The sequence below is a fragment of the Euwallacea fornicatus genome, chromosome 13 (assembly GCF_040115645.1).
Source record: "Euwallacea fornicatus isolate EFF26 chromosome 13, ASM4011564v1, whole genome shotgun sequence".
Taxonomy (NCBI): domain Eukaryota; kingdom Metazoa; phylum Arthropoda; class Insecta; order Coleoptera; family Curculionidae; genus Euwallacea; species Euwallacea fornicatus.
In genome coordinates, this window is record NC_089553.1 from 4,324,414 (window position 1) to 4,339,187 (window position 14,774).

The 14,774-nt window shown below is 39.5% G+C and overlaps 1 protein-coding gene across 11 annotated transcripts in view; it reads left to right on the forward strand.

Annotated features, from left to right (window-relative positions):
- The window catches only part of LOC136343171 (uncharacterized), an 83,188-nt gene that overhangs the window by 34,163 nt on the left and 34,251 nt on the right, over positions 1 to 14,774 (forward strand). For all 11 annotated transcript variants that reach the window (XM_066289702.1, XM_066289706.1, XM_066289708.1 and 8 more), the window contains exons 3-4: positions 4,748 to 4,974; positions 10,886 to 11,527. In XM_066289702.1, coding sequence (XP_066145799.1) covers positions 4,748 to 4,974; positions 10,886 to 11,527 — 869 coding nt within the window. The remainder of the gene's footprint in view (positions 1 to 4,747; positions 4,975 to 10,885; positions 11,528 to 14,774) is intronic.

Below are 14,774 nucleotides of genomic sequence, written 5' to 3' on the forward strand. Positions count from 1 at the left end.
TTCAAGTTTCGCAGTGATATAGCCGCAAATGGGCATTTAACGCAGGAATGGGGTTGTTTCGTGAGCGCTCAATAACAATGAGAATTGCTTTTTACTGCTAAGTTGATTATCAATTCAGATATTTCAAATAACGCCTTAATAGACGTGAGTTGGTTTGAGATTATTTAGGTCTGGGCATTCAGACTTTCACGACTAGATTTGTATGCACAACAGAACTTTTATCATAAAGCTTCTGAATGATATTTCAGCGAATATATCTTTTGGAGCTTTGTCCATGGCGGAAGAAAGATCGATCCGAGCAAGCGAACTTCCAGAGTCTGCCACCCTGCGAATGGTTCGTCAATAATTTATAAGAACCTTTCTCATTTGGACATTAAAAACACTGCATTAGGTCTGGTGCATATGGGGTCTTGGACAATTTTACTGCACCGCTGAGTCTGCAATCTAGAGGAAATAACAGTTACTGTCCCTTGACACATTACCTCCCATTTCTTGTCTTTTATTAGATTGAATGGGTCGGCAGGCACGATAACCTGTAATGGCCTACTCAATAGATGTTCCTTACGCTTTAGTTTGGCTGTAGACATGAAAACGAGTGCAGTAATGGTTTTTCCCGTGGACATGCGGTAAAGTGGCTTGACTGCACGCTCTGCGAGGCGAATTTACCGCATACGTACGGTGAAAAGTTTTATCGCACGCGCGAGAAGGTGGCATGCACCACTATAAACATGTTTAGTGCTATTTGATATTTTAATGCCCGCAATCAAACTTTTTGTCGTGGCCATCACCGCAGAAAACGATCAAATTGAACAAATATGCAATAGAAGGAAACAATATATTATTCAATCAGTTACGAAAATAGAAATTTGTCACTGAGAGAAGAATTTCGACTGTGTGATATCACATTGCCGGCTGTCAGTTTCGCTCGTTCGATCAATTCTCGAAATGCAGAAAATAATTTTCGACTCGGAAAACACCTTCTACGACCATTTGTGATTTCAACAATAATAAAATTATTTAATAATTTAACAATTATTAGCATGTCCCACCCTACGCCTGCGCCGTGGTTCGAAAGTATTAAGTTTTATCATGAGCAGACAAGTCGGCACAACACAACGCAGCACGGCAACTTTCAATTCTATTGCTAAATAATTACAACACTACTGTATTGTTGTCCAACTCTACCCTAATAATGACAGTACGAGCGACACATGACAGCGACAGTTGACACTTTTGACATATAAAACGAATCTGACCGCTGATCTCCTCCATCGAACGTGCCAACAAGACCTCATATAAACCCTATCGCTTCCATCACTCTCTGTTCGGGAAACTCGCAGTTGCCCTCTTTAAAAAAGTTTTTTGATGCTAACCCGCAAAAGTAAGATTACTTTTGCAGGTCAGCGCTCAATTCTGTTCACTGTTCGGCGGAACAGCTGGGCCGCATAAATAAAAATGTTTAGGGGTAAACATACCAAAATTTCCATTTTGCTGCAACGCTGTTGGAGGTTAAAGATAAAATAGTGGAAAATTACACTTGCTAATTCTGGAAACTTCTGCAGCTGAATGGAATAATTATTAATGGAAAAGGGCTCAAGTACGTGAAGATGTAAAACTGCTTTCTGCTGTCACTGCTTCCTTGTTAGAAAGGTGGTTTAAAGCAAAATGCTATATTTATTGCTGTCAGCTTTCCCTGGTGACAACCCGATAATAAATTGTCCTGCACTGGTTTCCAGAATAATTGAGTCAATAGTTTTTGTTTATGCTCTGGAAATGAATCATGGGAGACTTGCAGTGCGAAATTTTTCCACAGCAATTAGCTTACGTACATTCGACGTAGCAACCTAGCGACGGCGACTTGCAATGTATTTTCTATCTCATGCTGAAATTGTGTTGTTTTTCAATTAGCGAATTTATGTATCTGCGAAAACATATTCCTGGCTAAAATTGGAAGTGCGAATATTGCTTTCCCACTTCTTCAACTCAAGTTGGCAGCTTTCCTATAACTGTGGTTTAATAGTGTAGTTATTGCTATATTTAGAGGCAAATTAGTAAGCCGCTGCTATACTAGGGAATTCCACAAGGCTCGTGCAACGGGGGTCGAACTTGGTTGCCATGGAAACTACCTCCTGTTAAGTTTAGCAAAGCGTTAACAATTCGGCCCTTAGCCGTAACTTCAATGGGAACGGCTCTGAAGAATAAACGATCGGTTAAAGATAAAATTCTTTCTCTCCTTAACTACTTCTCACCCCTATTAGCAAATTCTATGCTTGGTTCGCCTTCAGGAGCTGGCGGAATCGGCATATGGAAAATTACAAAATTAATTTATTTTCGAAGTTTGTATCTTTGTTTTGTGGAAAAACATGACATTGTAAAAATAACTTGATAACTGGGAGAAAAAAATGAACAAATGCGATCATAATTACCAAAAATTCACAGTTTTTGAGCGAACCGAAAGGACTATTAACTGCGCAGGTGATAGATGCATCAGCGCACCTGTACATCATCAAATTGCGTACTATTTATTTCGATTCATTGTTTTGTTTTTTTTTTAACGTCGAATTTTTCCCACAAAATCAAAATTCAAACTCTAAAAATGCACTAAACTCTCAATTTTCCATATACGGATTTTGTCCGCTCCCAAAGGCGGACCCTGTATAGCGAACGCTGCTGCTGCACATCCGACTTGACTTGAAGCTGTTGGCTACGTCACAGGCAAACGTGCCTTTCAGATCCCTATAGCTCACGTATTCACGGCTTTAAGTAGTCATTTACAAGAGGAAACGTTTTGTCGCGTTTCTAGCCCGGACTAATGTATAATATATCGCCTTTGACCCTGTTCACTTTCAGAGATGATGCTAAATAGTGAACTTGTATCGAACATTGGAGGCATTTAAGTCATGCCGTAAAAGACCTAAAAAGGTTTTATTTTCAGGTATTTTGGCGTTTTTCCAATTCTACAAATATTAACGAAATAATAAAATTTCAGTTGTCCGCAATTGCAAAGATTCCCTAGAGCTTTATCGACCTTTACCATACGTGTCTAAAAGTTTTCGGATTTTGCTGTTCAGGGCTCAACAGAGTTGTTTATTGTTTTAATTTAGCGCATGATTTAAAACTTCGCGAAGGCTTAAATTGCCCTTTTAGAAGCCGAAATTTTCAACACTCATTTTGCTGTGCGGATGCAACAACTCTTTCGAATCTTTTCAACACATAAAATTTTCCAGGACATTTCCAAGATTGAGTAGTTGCTAGATTTTCAATGGAAAACATAAATATCGTTCCCAATGCCATTCTAATTTAGGGCTCCAGAGCCAATTCTACAGGGTATTTGAGAAAAGTCCCGTTTCTAGCTGCAGCAACCTTAAACCGAATGCTGACCCAATTTGTTCTTTCCTAGGGGGTCCATTAAGATTAAGGCCATTTTGTGTTTTGCCGTTGCAATTAGGGCTCAATTCTACAGGGCGTTCCAGAAAATGTTCGATTACTGGCTAAATTTTCTAGACGTTGAGAGCGAAAACTAGCGGGATTCATCAATACGAGTGTAAGTTTTAGTAGCACGACAGCAGCGGGCATCTCTGGAAAATCGGCCTTCTGTGTCTATTTTAGTTACTGCACGACCCCTCTTAATGGTAGATTTAGTAAAATAGGAAGAGTATCTGAACGTAAATTTGGCATCGTGACCGTCGCAACATCTCGATTTTATGGATACAGAGTAAATTGTAAAGTAAGAGTTTAACCGCTGGCGAATATGCTTAAGCTCAGAGCCTACGTAAGCAAAGAAAGGAGCCAATCCGACACTGCGTCGACAATACGGAAACCTCAAAATGCAAATTTTGTTTAGAGACGTGGAAACAGGAACGAATAATATTAGATAGAATCGAGACATAAAACCGTCAATTGCTGACCGATACATCGCTAAAATCAGCGAATCTCACGTTGTACCATTTTCTCTTCCGATAGACAATGATTTATTTACATACAAGGGTGTATACAGAAAGAATTGTCCAGGATTTTTAGCTGAGGTGGAGACTTCAGTGATGGATTGGCCTGCTCGAAGCACAGACCTTAACCCCTTAGAGCATTCGTGCGATCAAATGAGATGAAAAGTGAGGGATTTAAACCGACCTGCTCAGACCCTGGCAATTAATCACGTTCCAGATGATATGGGAAGGAATAAACCAGGATAATATCCAAAATCTGGTATTGAGTATGCCAAGCCTGTGTTAGTCAGTTATAAATGCTACAAGTGGAACCACAAATTTGCAGTCGTTTTGTTATCGCGGTTTATTATTGTTCATTGTGATTATTTATTGATGATGCGTTTAATGTATTAATCAAGCAGTTTACACGTCACGTTGTATATTCATTTAGCCACGCTGATTGTTTGAACGAGTTAAAGACGGAACATTCTCATAAACGCACGAGTACGAAAGGACCTCATAGAGCAACCGCCAGACAGATACAGAAGCATTATTTTCAACTCCAGCCATAATTCTTTCTTAATGGCGATTTCGATATGGCCCCAAATTAAGGGGGTTGCCCGGTAAGGTCATTGATTTCTTTAGTATCGTTTACATCTACCCTGTATTATGGAGTAAGCCTAAGTCTGGCTCGAATCGTAAATTTGGACTCACGGGGCCTTATTACATTCGCATTTTAATACGCTATTTTTAGAATTAAAGTAGAACGTACACGTTGATTGTCTGTTTAATTTGCACACCTAACAACATGTACTTTTTTACAGGAAGACAGCCCGTGGCAAGTGCACCTGGCTGCAACTGGACGTGAGTTGGTCCAGGCTCTTCGAGGACTGCTCCTGCATGCCCACTGGCACACATTCACCATCCTGGCAGACCCAGCTTCAGCTACGTCTTTACGCAGTGGTGAGCTATGGCAAGTTTTGGCAGCTGCCCCCTTGAGGCCTACGTTAATATCGCTGCCTAGTCCTCTACGGGCACAGAGTTTGTTTAGGTGAGTCGCACACATCCTCCGTTTCATCATCTCTTTAATTAGGTTATTAATTAATTCAAGGATTAACCAAATAATGTATGCGCCGTTTGCTTTGTCCAGGAATTGATGATAACCTAACAGATCTCACGTACTTTCCTTTCGCCTTTCTTCATTACCTTCATTAATTTTTTTTTCTAAATAGGGCTCATCAGTATTTAATCAAGTTGCTTTAATCCTCTTTTCAAAGTAGTTTCATCATCCGTTAATGCCGTTGCAACTTTGAGTAAATGTATTTGAAATGAATAAAATTTTCTCCAGTAATTTGCCCTTTTCCCGGTTCGGGGAAATTTCGATGGTTTAGTTTTAAAACTTGAGCTAAATAATCTTTCGTTTGGAATTGAGGTGCGTCAGTTAATTTATCTTTAATTCGCCTGTATAGCGATGGATTCACGAAAAACCGATATCAATTATTTACCGTTTATACGGGGTATCGGAAAATAACGTTGACATATTTTGACAGGTAATTCCATGGATTAAAACAAAAAAAAAGCTCTCATAAACATACCCCAAAAATTCGCACTTAAAGGGACGGCCCCCCTCCCCCACCTCCACAGGAGAACTCCGAAGCCGGTGTTTTCACAATGCTTTGAGTTGAAGTTATGAAATTCGGTATACTGCAGTGAGTTGAAGTGGTGAAGCTTGTTTTTGATATGTTCATAAGATTTTTTTTACATATTCTAATTGCCAGAGTCACCTCCCAAAACGTTTTAACGTTACTGCCGGGCACCCTGTACACAGTGGGGCTATACCAACCGTGTACGTGATTCGACCCTGAATCTGGAAACTGCCCAAAATCGACAGATGTTTCATTCGATTATTGGCCACTATTCCCGTTTTATCGAACCTGTGAACTACCGCAGGAGCTCATTTAAAAGAGAAATGTTTGGACTTTTCCCGATCGCCGTGTGAACTCGCTCTAACGATGAAGGCCGGAGTAGTGGTGAAGGAACTCCTAAACATATAAATTTAGTTAAATTTCGCTTTCCCATTTGAACTCTACAGGTTGAAGGAAAAAACCCGGAAAAACGAGAGACCTCGGGGAGCTTTAGAACCGAATAACAGAGCGTTGAAATACGCGGAACAGGGAAATTGCTGGAAGTTCCCAAATCTTGTGAAATTTTTACGCTTGCACATCCTGCTTATTATGAGCTCCCTTATTTGAAGCTCCTCGACAATTTGCATGTCGGCACCGGAAAGGGCCCATCCTGGATTATCTTTGTTGTCAACTTAGGGAAATCTCGGAAATTTATCTTCGAGACCACATTGTGACTTTCCCGTTAGGGATAAGATACATTGAGTCTCATAAAAACGTTTTGTGCTTCCTCTATTGAATGTCTATTTACTGCACTTGCTATAAAGCGTCCGGAAATTTCTTAAGTCCGAGGACACTCGCGCCTAGAAAACGACATTGTCGCGCGAGGTTGGCCTTGCGGCAACAAAGCACTAAAAAAGCGCGAAAACCTGAAATTTTAAATTTTTTCCCAGAAATTGTGACAAAGTTCTTTATTTGAGTTTTCTCCAAATTTTATGCAATTTTTCGAATGGGTGTGAGATGAAAACGGAAAAGACACATAAGCAAGCGTATGCACCTGGCACGAGCAAAGAGGGAAAGGAGAGACAATCAGAGAGCAAAAATTATTCTTTATAAAGGGACGGGAATTGTATATTTCGTTATTCCAACAAACACAGCGTGTCCCATGAGCAACAAGGGTAAGTGAATTAGTGGGGGAGGGAAAACAAGGTGAGAGCAAAATGCCTTTTCCGACTTAAATTAAAATTAGAAAAAAGTACTGAATTTTCCCACTAGTTGTCATGCAAAGGTAGTTGTTGTCTTCGCCGTTTTGACACGTCCTGTACACTTGCATAAGGTTCAGTCATTGCCTGCTACCTCAGCTGATTCTCAGTATAACTGGGAAATCCGGGCGCTGCGTGAACATTTCAGAGATATATAACTTCACGAGTACGCGACAATTTCCCCAAAAGAAACAATTTTCCCTTATCGAGGTCTATTCCAAAACCTCCCAATCCAATATCCCTAATCACACGGACCCAGCCAAATATTTCGTAAGGGATACAATCTGAAAATCTCAGTATAGGACTCCATTGCGCCGGAAATAACCATTTAACATCACCGTCTTTCCTATCGGAGAGTTTGATCCTGTTTAGTGCCCCCCTTTTACCACCCTTCTTAATCCGACTAAAGGACACGAAGACGAATTATAACAGGTAATTTTACCCGAGTGTACACCCCACCATTCCGGAATACAAATGATTACTTGTTCCTCCAACCCACTACTCCTTTCTGTTAAAAATATTTTTTCATCTGCCTTTTCGTACGGTCACCTCCGTGTAATAGTTAAATTGGATTGAACAAAAGATCTCATGGAGTTCTTTCCTCAAGCTTTCGGCAAAATCAATCTTGATAAGTTCCGGAACCTAAAAGGAATTGCCAAAAACTTTTTTAGGGTTGTCGTTTATCGTCACGTGCAACTCAGAAAAACGTCATAATGGATATTATTGAGAGGGTCCAAATAGTGCTTGGTTACCCTAAAAGCTGCCGTACCAGCATATAAAGATCATAAAATTTCTTTATAGGACTTTGTATTACAAAAATGCAGATGAGTGATATGGTGCTTAAACATTTTTCTCTCGACTAATTCCCTTTTTATGGGAGTTCTGATGACAGGGCTCTAATTAATGCCCTTCTAACCGGCCGGAAACTCCCATTTTTTCGCTATATTTCCAGCTTTTGTAAATTGGAACCGGGGTAAAAATATTTCGAGTCGTTGCGCTCGATTCATCTTCAGGCTAAAATAACCGTTCGCGAGGTTGTTAATGCTCCAATATCCGTCATTCCATTGCAGCAATACGAACAAACACTTTTTTGACAAGGAATTATATACAGAGTGTCTTATTTTATTCTGCCTTAATCTTGCAACGCCTATTCCTACTTCGAAAGCTCAGTAACATCGGCGCAGCAGATTTGCAAATGAGGTCTTTTGCAGTTGTCTATAAGCGATAATCAAACGGGGACATCTCTGGTCACCGTGCCGGCCAAGTAGATTTTTCTAAGATTGTCCGCACCGGCACCTTCTCGACTTCGCACAGTTTTGCCCTAATTTAATCGACCTCGTATCTCGTACGTTTGGCGAGACTTTCATGGTCCCAGAAATCAACTTCCTCATTTATTTATCCGGAAAATAATTCGGGGTAATCAAGAGCGAGGTCATGTTTATACTTTGCTTTGAACACCGATAAATCAATCAGTTTTATAAATTTTCCATTTTTATTTGTCCCACGGAAGGCCGATTAAACATTTAACCTGTTTACGTGTCAGTTAGCGCGGGTGATATATAATGACATTGGAAAATTGCCAATATGATTGAGTTCAAACTCGGAAATTTGTTTTTAATCGACACATAACTTGAACAGCACCTGGCAGTAAAATAAACAAAAATCAGTCGAGTTACTAAACTTAAAATCGGAAGTGTCACATTGAATTCATGATTTGCATACCTTGAAGGCTTCTTTACATTTTATTGACGTTTCTCTGCTCCCTCTCGTAGTGGAAATTTTATTGCATATATGAATTTTACGTACAGCTAAAGTATCTTGAGAAACAGATTTTTTGATTATGACTTGAGAATTTTTGTTGCAGCAGCATGCGAATTTCCTAAGCAAGTATGAATAAGTTTCAATTTAGGAACTCTGCAGTTGCTCGGAGAAGACGGGACTAAATCTTCCATAGCAAAAGACGAGAAAATATTGTCACAGTGATTAAGGCCAGGAGTTTCGCAATTCTCAGGATTGGATGGAAAGAATGAAAAAGGCGTCGCTCCTTTCCTGCTTTTCTCCGTCACGTGTTGTTTCCTCATCAAACTGAGGAAATTGATATTGCAATAATTTTTGATTAGAAAAATCGCAGAATGTGGTGCTGCACGTACAGGGCGTGAACGGGTTAAGGGACACGTTTTAAGGGCTGGTTTTGGACAATATTAAGAAAAGTTGGTGCGAAAATCGGTGTGCAAAGGCCCCCTTGGGGAGCTGCCGCCCCTCGAAGGTGGCCCCCCATGAAACGTGGAATGGGGCGCGGAACCAGGGGAGGAGCCACGTTTACTTAACATGTTCCTGTATTTTTTAACTTTCACCACGACTCGATGTGGGAATATGATTTTCTGTCTCAAATTACGTAGGAAACGCACTATTTATACGTTGTATTGTATAGAACGAACCGTTTTAAAAGGTGCCGCTTTAAGGGAAACATTGCAAGGTGAGAAGTTGAAATTGGGTAGTGATGCCCGGAAAAGCGGTTTTCAAGACACTAAAACTTTATGATACTGGGCATCAATGCTAGAACGCGAGTGTTGACGCAGAAATGGGAGAATTGATAGTTCCAAGATTGTTTCCCTAGTAATTACGAACGCATCACTGCGACCTTCATACTCACATAAAACATCAAAACGTCTCGTAAACAAAAAAAAATTAAAAAAAATGTAATTCGCTTGCGACGTATCGTTAAATTTCACCAAATATCTTAAAATTGGCAGATTCGCAGAAAAGAAGTTTTTAATAAGTCGAAATTCGAGGAACACCAGTTCTCGTGATTCCAACTACACGGGTAATCAAATTGAAACGTTCGGTGACTGTTGGTTTAGGCGTTTGCGTCTGTAAAATTGGCCTTCCAAATCATCCGATTTAACTACACTTGATTTTTACCTGCGGGGTGAGATGCATCGAATTTATGTCATACCAGCAAATCGGGAGAAGAAATTGTCGAAATTGCATTCGTAAGTTTGGTACAAATGGCACTCCAGAGGACCGCAAATCAGTCGTAAATGTGCGTGTTGTTTTTATATTACTCCTAAGCCACTAAATGAACACAGGAATATTCGAAACCTCAGTACCTACCGAATTGTTTGATCATTTGCCACCATCGTGGCGTTCCAAAACCACATTCGCCAAATAAACCAGAATAATCCAATATTTAGAGGCTATAAGTAAAACATCCTTTATTTGTGAAATATCACGGGTTAAGGATAAAGACGTGATAGATCGTTTTAAATGAAATCCAATTGCCTTCGGAGTAGTTGCCAATATATAGGTGCAAAAAGCCACTTTAGGCAAGTTTAGTGTCTGACCGTAAAATCATAAATTTTGAGCGACCGAGTAAAACCACGAGGAAGTCGGGTTAGGCAGAAGGAGAGGGACTTGCCCTTTTAAATTTTGTATTTCATTTATCGTAAACATCTAATTTACCATCGACCACGAATCGCCCTCCATATTTGTGTATTAGTACATATTTTCGCCCAAAGGTGGTGACAGGCGAGCAAAACAACCTTACGATGAGTAATTGCAATTCTTAAAATGCTTACTTTTCCAGGGATTGCTTATGATCAATCAGCAATCCCATGCAAGTCTAATTGTTGAATAGATTACGATACCAAACTAGTTAAATTTTGTCCCTTTTCCTAACATCCACATTAAGTATCCACTTACTGCCTACAACTTTATCCTTTCCACTAGGAAGCCTGAAGTGCCCACATCATTATTTTCTTGCATAGTTACGCCAATTGCACCCTTAACTAGGTTTTAGGGTTAATATATGGCCTACATACCGCAAATTACCGTGACTTAAAGTGGAGACAGATTGCTTTTATCCACACTTGCGACGTTCTAATTTAACTGGGGCTAAGACAAGGGGGTTGCAAAGAGACAAAGTTTTCAGGGTGCTAATGAAATTTATTTCCAACTTTAATTCGAAGCATCGATCCGTCTCTCTTGAATCCATGCTTAGTTTCTTGGCGCCGAGACTTAGTGCAAAAACATGTCAAAAAGTGACGAGTTAATTTATACATTAGTCGTTTTGTTCCAGGAAACTGGCGGATATATCCAGATCGACCAGGGGCGTGGTGGTTTTGTGCAGCGACAGCAAAAGCGCGATTCGAATCCTGGACGACGCAAAGCGCCTCAATATGATGGACGGCCATTTTGTCTGGATATGGATTGACACCGAGGGATCGATTAATATTAGAAACGCGTCTGATGATGACCCAGTAGTTCGGTCGAAACGCGACTACGATTCGGATTTTATCGACGATTCGATAATCGGTACGCGCGAGAAACGAAGTGCTTTTTTACACGGTGATATTAGTGACATGCACATAAATTATTTGTTAAGAAACGATAATTTTCTCTTGTTAAACCATGATACTCCAAGCGTAGCAAGTTCTAAAGTAAATCGAAAGGCACCTCAGCGGCCATCTCGTGTTAGTTCTAGTTCTAAGAGTGAAAGGATGAGTGATTTACCAGTGGGATTACTTAATCTTAAGCCTTTACCGATCAAAGTTGACCGACACTTAGTAAAAGGGGCTGTTAGGCTTCTTATCACCACGTTAAAATCAGTTGTTGCGAGGTCTCCTGGTTGGATGATTCAGAATTTGTTATCCAACGTATTTGTGAGTAGCTGCTGGGACGAAGTGCAAAAGGATTTAAGTTTCTCTTCAAATTTTGGAAGGTAACGATGCTATATTTATTCCCATAATTATTTAGTTTTATTGGTAAAACTGGGGTGAATTCTCATGTACGAAGACCCGGTGAGCCACTGAAATAGGACGATCCGTTATCTTGGAATCGGTTCACTTAGACCATTGGAAATGTGCATAACCGCTAAATCAAGTATATTAAAGTGCTCAAGAATATTTTTCAGTTTCTGCAATGATGACCAGACGGAGTGATTAACAAAAATTTGGACAATAAAGTTTCACACTGCTTTTTTAGCATTATATTTTGACAGTTTGTTTGACACGTGTCAAACAAACTACCAAAAACTGAAACTGTTTTGGACAGATGTCAAAATCTTGACAGTTTTATGACAGGTGTCAAAAAATCCATATTTGAAATTTATTGTTTTCCATGTTCTACTTAGAGAAAATATTGTTTTTCCTTTCCTGAGTTTTCACAATCAAATTTCGGCTTACAGTATGGAATTGGATTCGCCGTTAATTTTTTTATTGAGGGACGTTGAAAGTTATAGAAAGAATATCTCCTGTATGAATATGCAATTTATTGAGGTATCTAAAAAACGGAGAAACTCAGGATTTTACTTTTTTAAGAAATAGATGTCTAACCAGGACTAGAAACGATAGAGGAATCGAGTTTTCGCCGATAATTTTTTGCTGAAAATAAAACCCAGAAACATTAGAGTTTTAATATTATCAGATTCTGAGTAAATCCCGAAGCCTTAAAATTGGGCCACCCTGTGCAGACAAGCGGTATATTGCACGAAGTGTGCTCAGAATTTCTCATAGAACTCAAACACGTCAAATTATACGAGGGGTTGCATAAGAAAGAAACAAAGAAGTTTATTTATCTACTTCATGGGCAACCCTGTATACGTGGCTGTTACGTCGACAAACATTTGACGTTTTCCAGTATTTTCACGGAAAACGTTTCCTTCAAAATTTAACAAATTTACGCGAGACTTTTGGTCCTCTATGCGTAACCTCTTGTGTTCGTGACGTGACCTTTCCCGACACCTTGTATGCGGTCCTCCAGGATTTCGATATACTAACAAGTAAAAACTCACTTTTGCAGCTGGTCACATTTATTGAGGGTTCAATAAGTGTATGATCAAATAGCTGGCGTAGCCGTTATTCGTTTAATGCTATGGAGCTTGATAAGTTGTGGGAGATGGATCGTGCACTGCTCGATACTGTTCAACTTATACCGCTTCCTGGTATGTCGCAAGCTTTCGTCTCGCTCGTAAGCTCTCGTCGCCCTTGTAACGTGTGTCTTATTGTTCTCGCAGTGCGGGTAATGAATTGAAAATAGTAGAAAATTTATGAAAATTTTATTTTAGTTTCCGAATCTTTTCCAATGTAAATGTTTGACTTTCAAAAAAGAACCGAGACTCATTTAACGAAATGTAGTTGTAACCTAAAGCTAATGCTACTAATTTTCCTTAAATCGTAATCAAGAGATAATTCCATTCGCAGAATACCGTATTGACTTAAGTACCTAATTGTAATTCTGCAAATGTTCGCTCCACAAACGAGATTACAATGGCCAAATCGCCGTGCGGCCGACATTTTTCAATACTCCAGGACCAGGTAAAAAGTTTTAAATTAAATTTGTTAGAGATGCGTTCCTAATTTATATTATATTTCCGTTTAATCGCCACGAACTTCCATCTCTTAAACGTCGGAATTTTAATTTCAGAATGGGGGATTTAAAACAATTTAGTGTAAAAAGTTTCCATAAGATGGTAATTAGCGACCATCAAGTTGAGAAGGCTTTCGTTGAAACACTTACTCTCCGGAAGGAGCAATTAAGGCAACGCGACGTCTCAAACTCTTGTGTTTTCGTTTTCGGTGTTTATTTTATGTTTTTTTTTTATGAAAAAATATGTCCCTATGGCGGACATCTAATATCAGTAAAACGACACTCATTTTTCTAACGAACGTGTGAAGAGACACGTTCCAGAATATCTATAATTAGCCCTCAGATGTGCCGCCCGACGAACATCAGTCGTCGCTCTGTCTGTCAGTGTCACTTTTGCAGGAGAGTACCGTGGGATGCATCGAGATTTTAAAATTTAATGAGAAAAAATTAAATTCCGATTCCAGTTCAATTGCCTTTTCATCAGGTTTAATTGTCTTATTAATTAAGTTTTGACAAAGATGTTTAGAGATATTTCCAGAGAACGAAGGCAGTTAAACTCGATAAATTGGCAGTGAAAATACGTGCGAAAATCTTTTATTTGGCGTGCTGTTTTTCGCACCCGAATATAAAAAAAATCATTGAATTACAGAAGAGAAAAAACGTAGAAAGAAATTATTGAGAAGATTTTCAGTTGCTCTAGCGCACGCGTGTGTTAGCACATTTTACGTAGCGTAAAGATTTCACCGCACGCGAACATTTACTGAAATTTGCGGGAGATACTAGATTTGGCGTACCCTGTTGAAATAATCGCAGAAATTTGCCAAAAGCAACCATATACAGGGAGTTCGATTTCGAAGCAAAAATAATAATATTTAACAAATAAAATTAGGTATAGCCCGTACCTCCGTTCCCATATTATAACTTGTGTACTCAAACCGCTTTCCTTTTCGCCCTGCTATGAGATATCGAAATAATGCTGGCTAAGATCATTGGCGACACACTGTACATATATATATATATATAAATTAACTTGTAAAACAAGACAGGTGATCGTGCCGTGAAGTGTCACGTTGAACACTATTGGTGGATAAAATTGTCACGTGTACAGTTACAACATTGTCACACTTGCCTTAGCGATTAATTAAAGGACGTTATTGACGCACGTGCTTAAAACTACCTGTATTTATTAAGCTATTAGGTAGCAATTGAAGGCAGATTAAATAAAAGAGGTGCCCCTCTGCCATCACTTACGAAAGAGTTTCGCTCAAATTGAAATCTCCTCCCAATGAGGTTCACGCCGCAACGTGGCTAAACCCTCCACCTGACATGCAAATTTACAGCCTTCTAGCACCAAAGGTCATTAGGAAAATGATATTATTGTCAGTCGGAGAGGAGGACACCTTTCTCGCCCTAGCAGGGCTGAATATGCGTTGTTAAAAATTACACAGAGTAAGTTGGTCAGCGAAGGGATCTGAAAAAGTATCAGAGTTCCATGGTCGGGTTAATGGGGCAAGTTTAAGAGACCATTCGCAGCTGGCCAAATATTCTCATTGAAGCGAATTCGATTCATTCTGCTCGTTTTCATTTTTGAGGTGTAACAG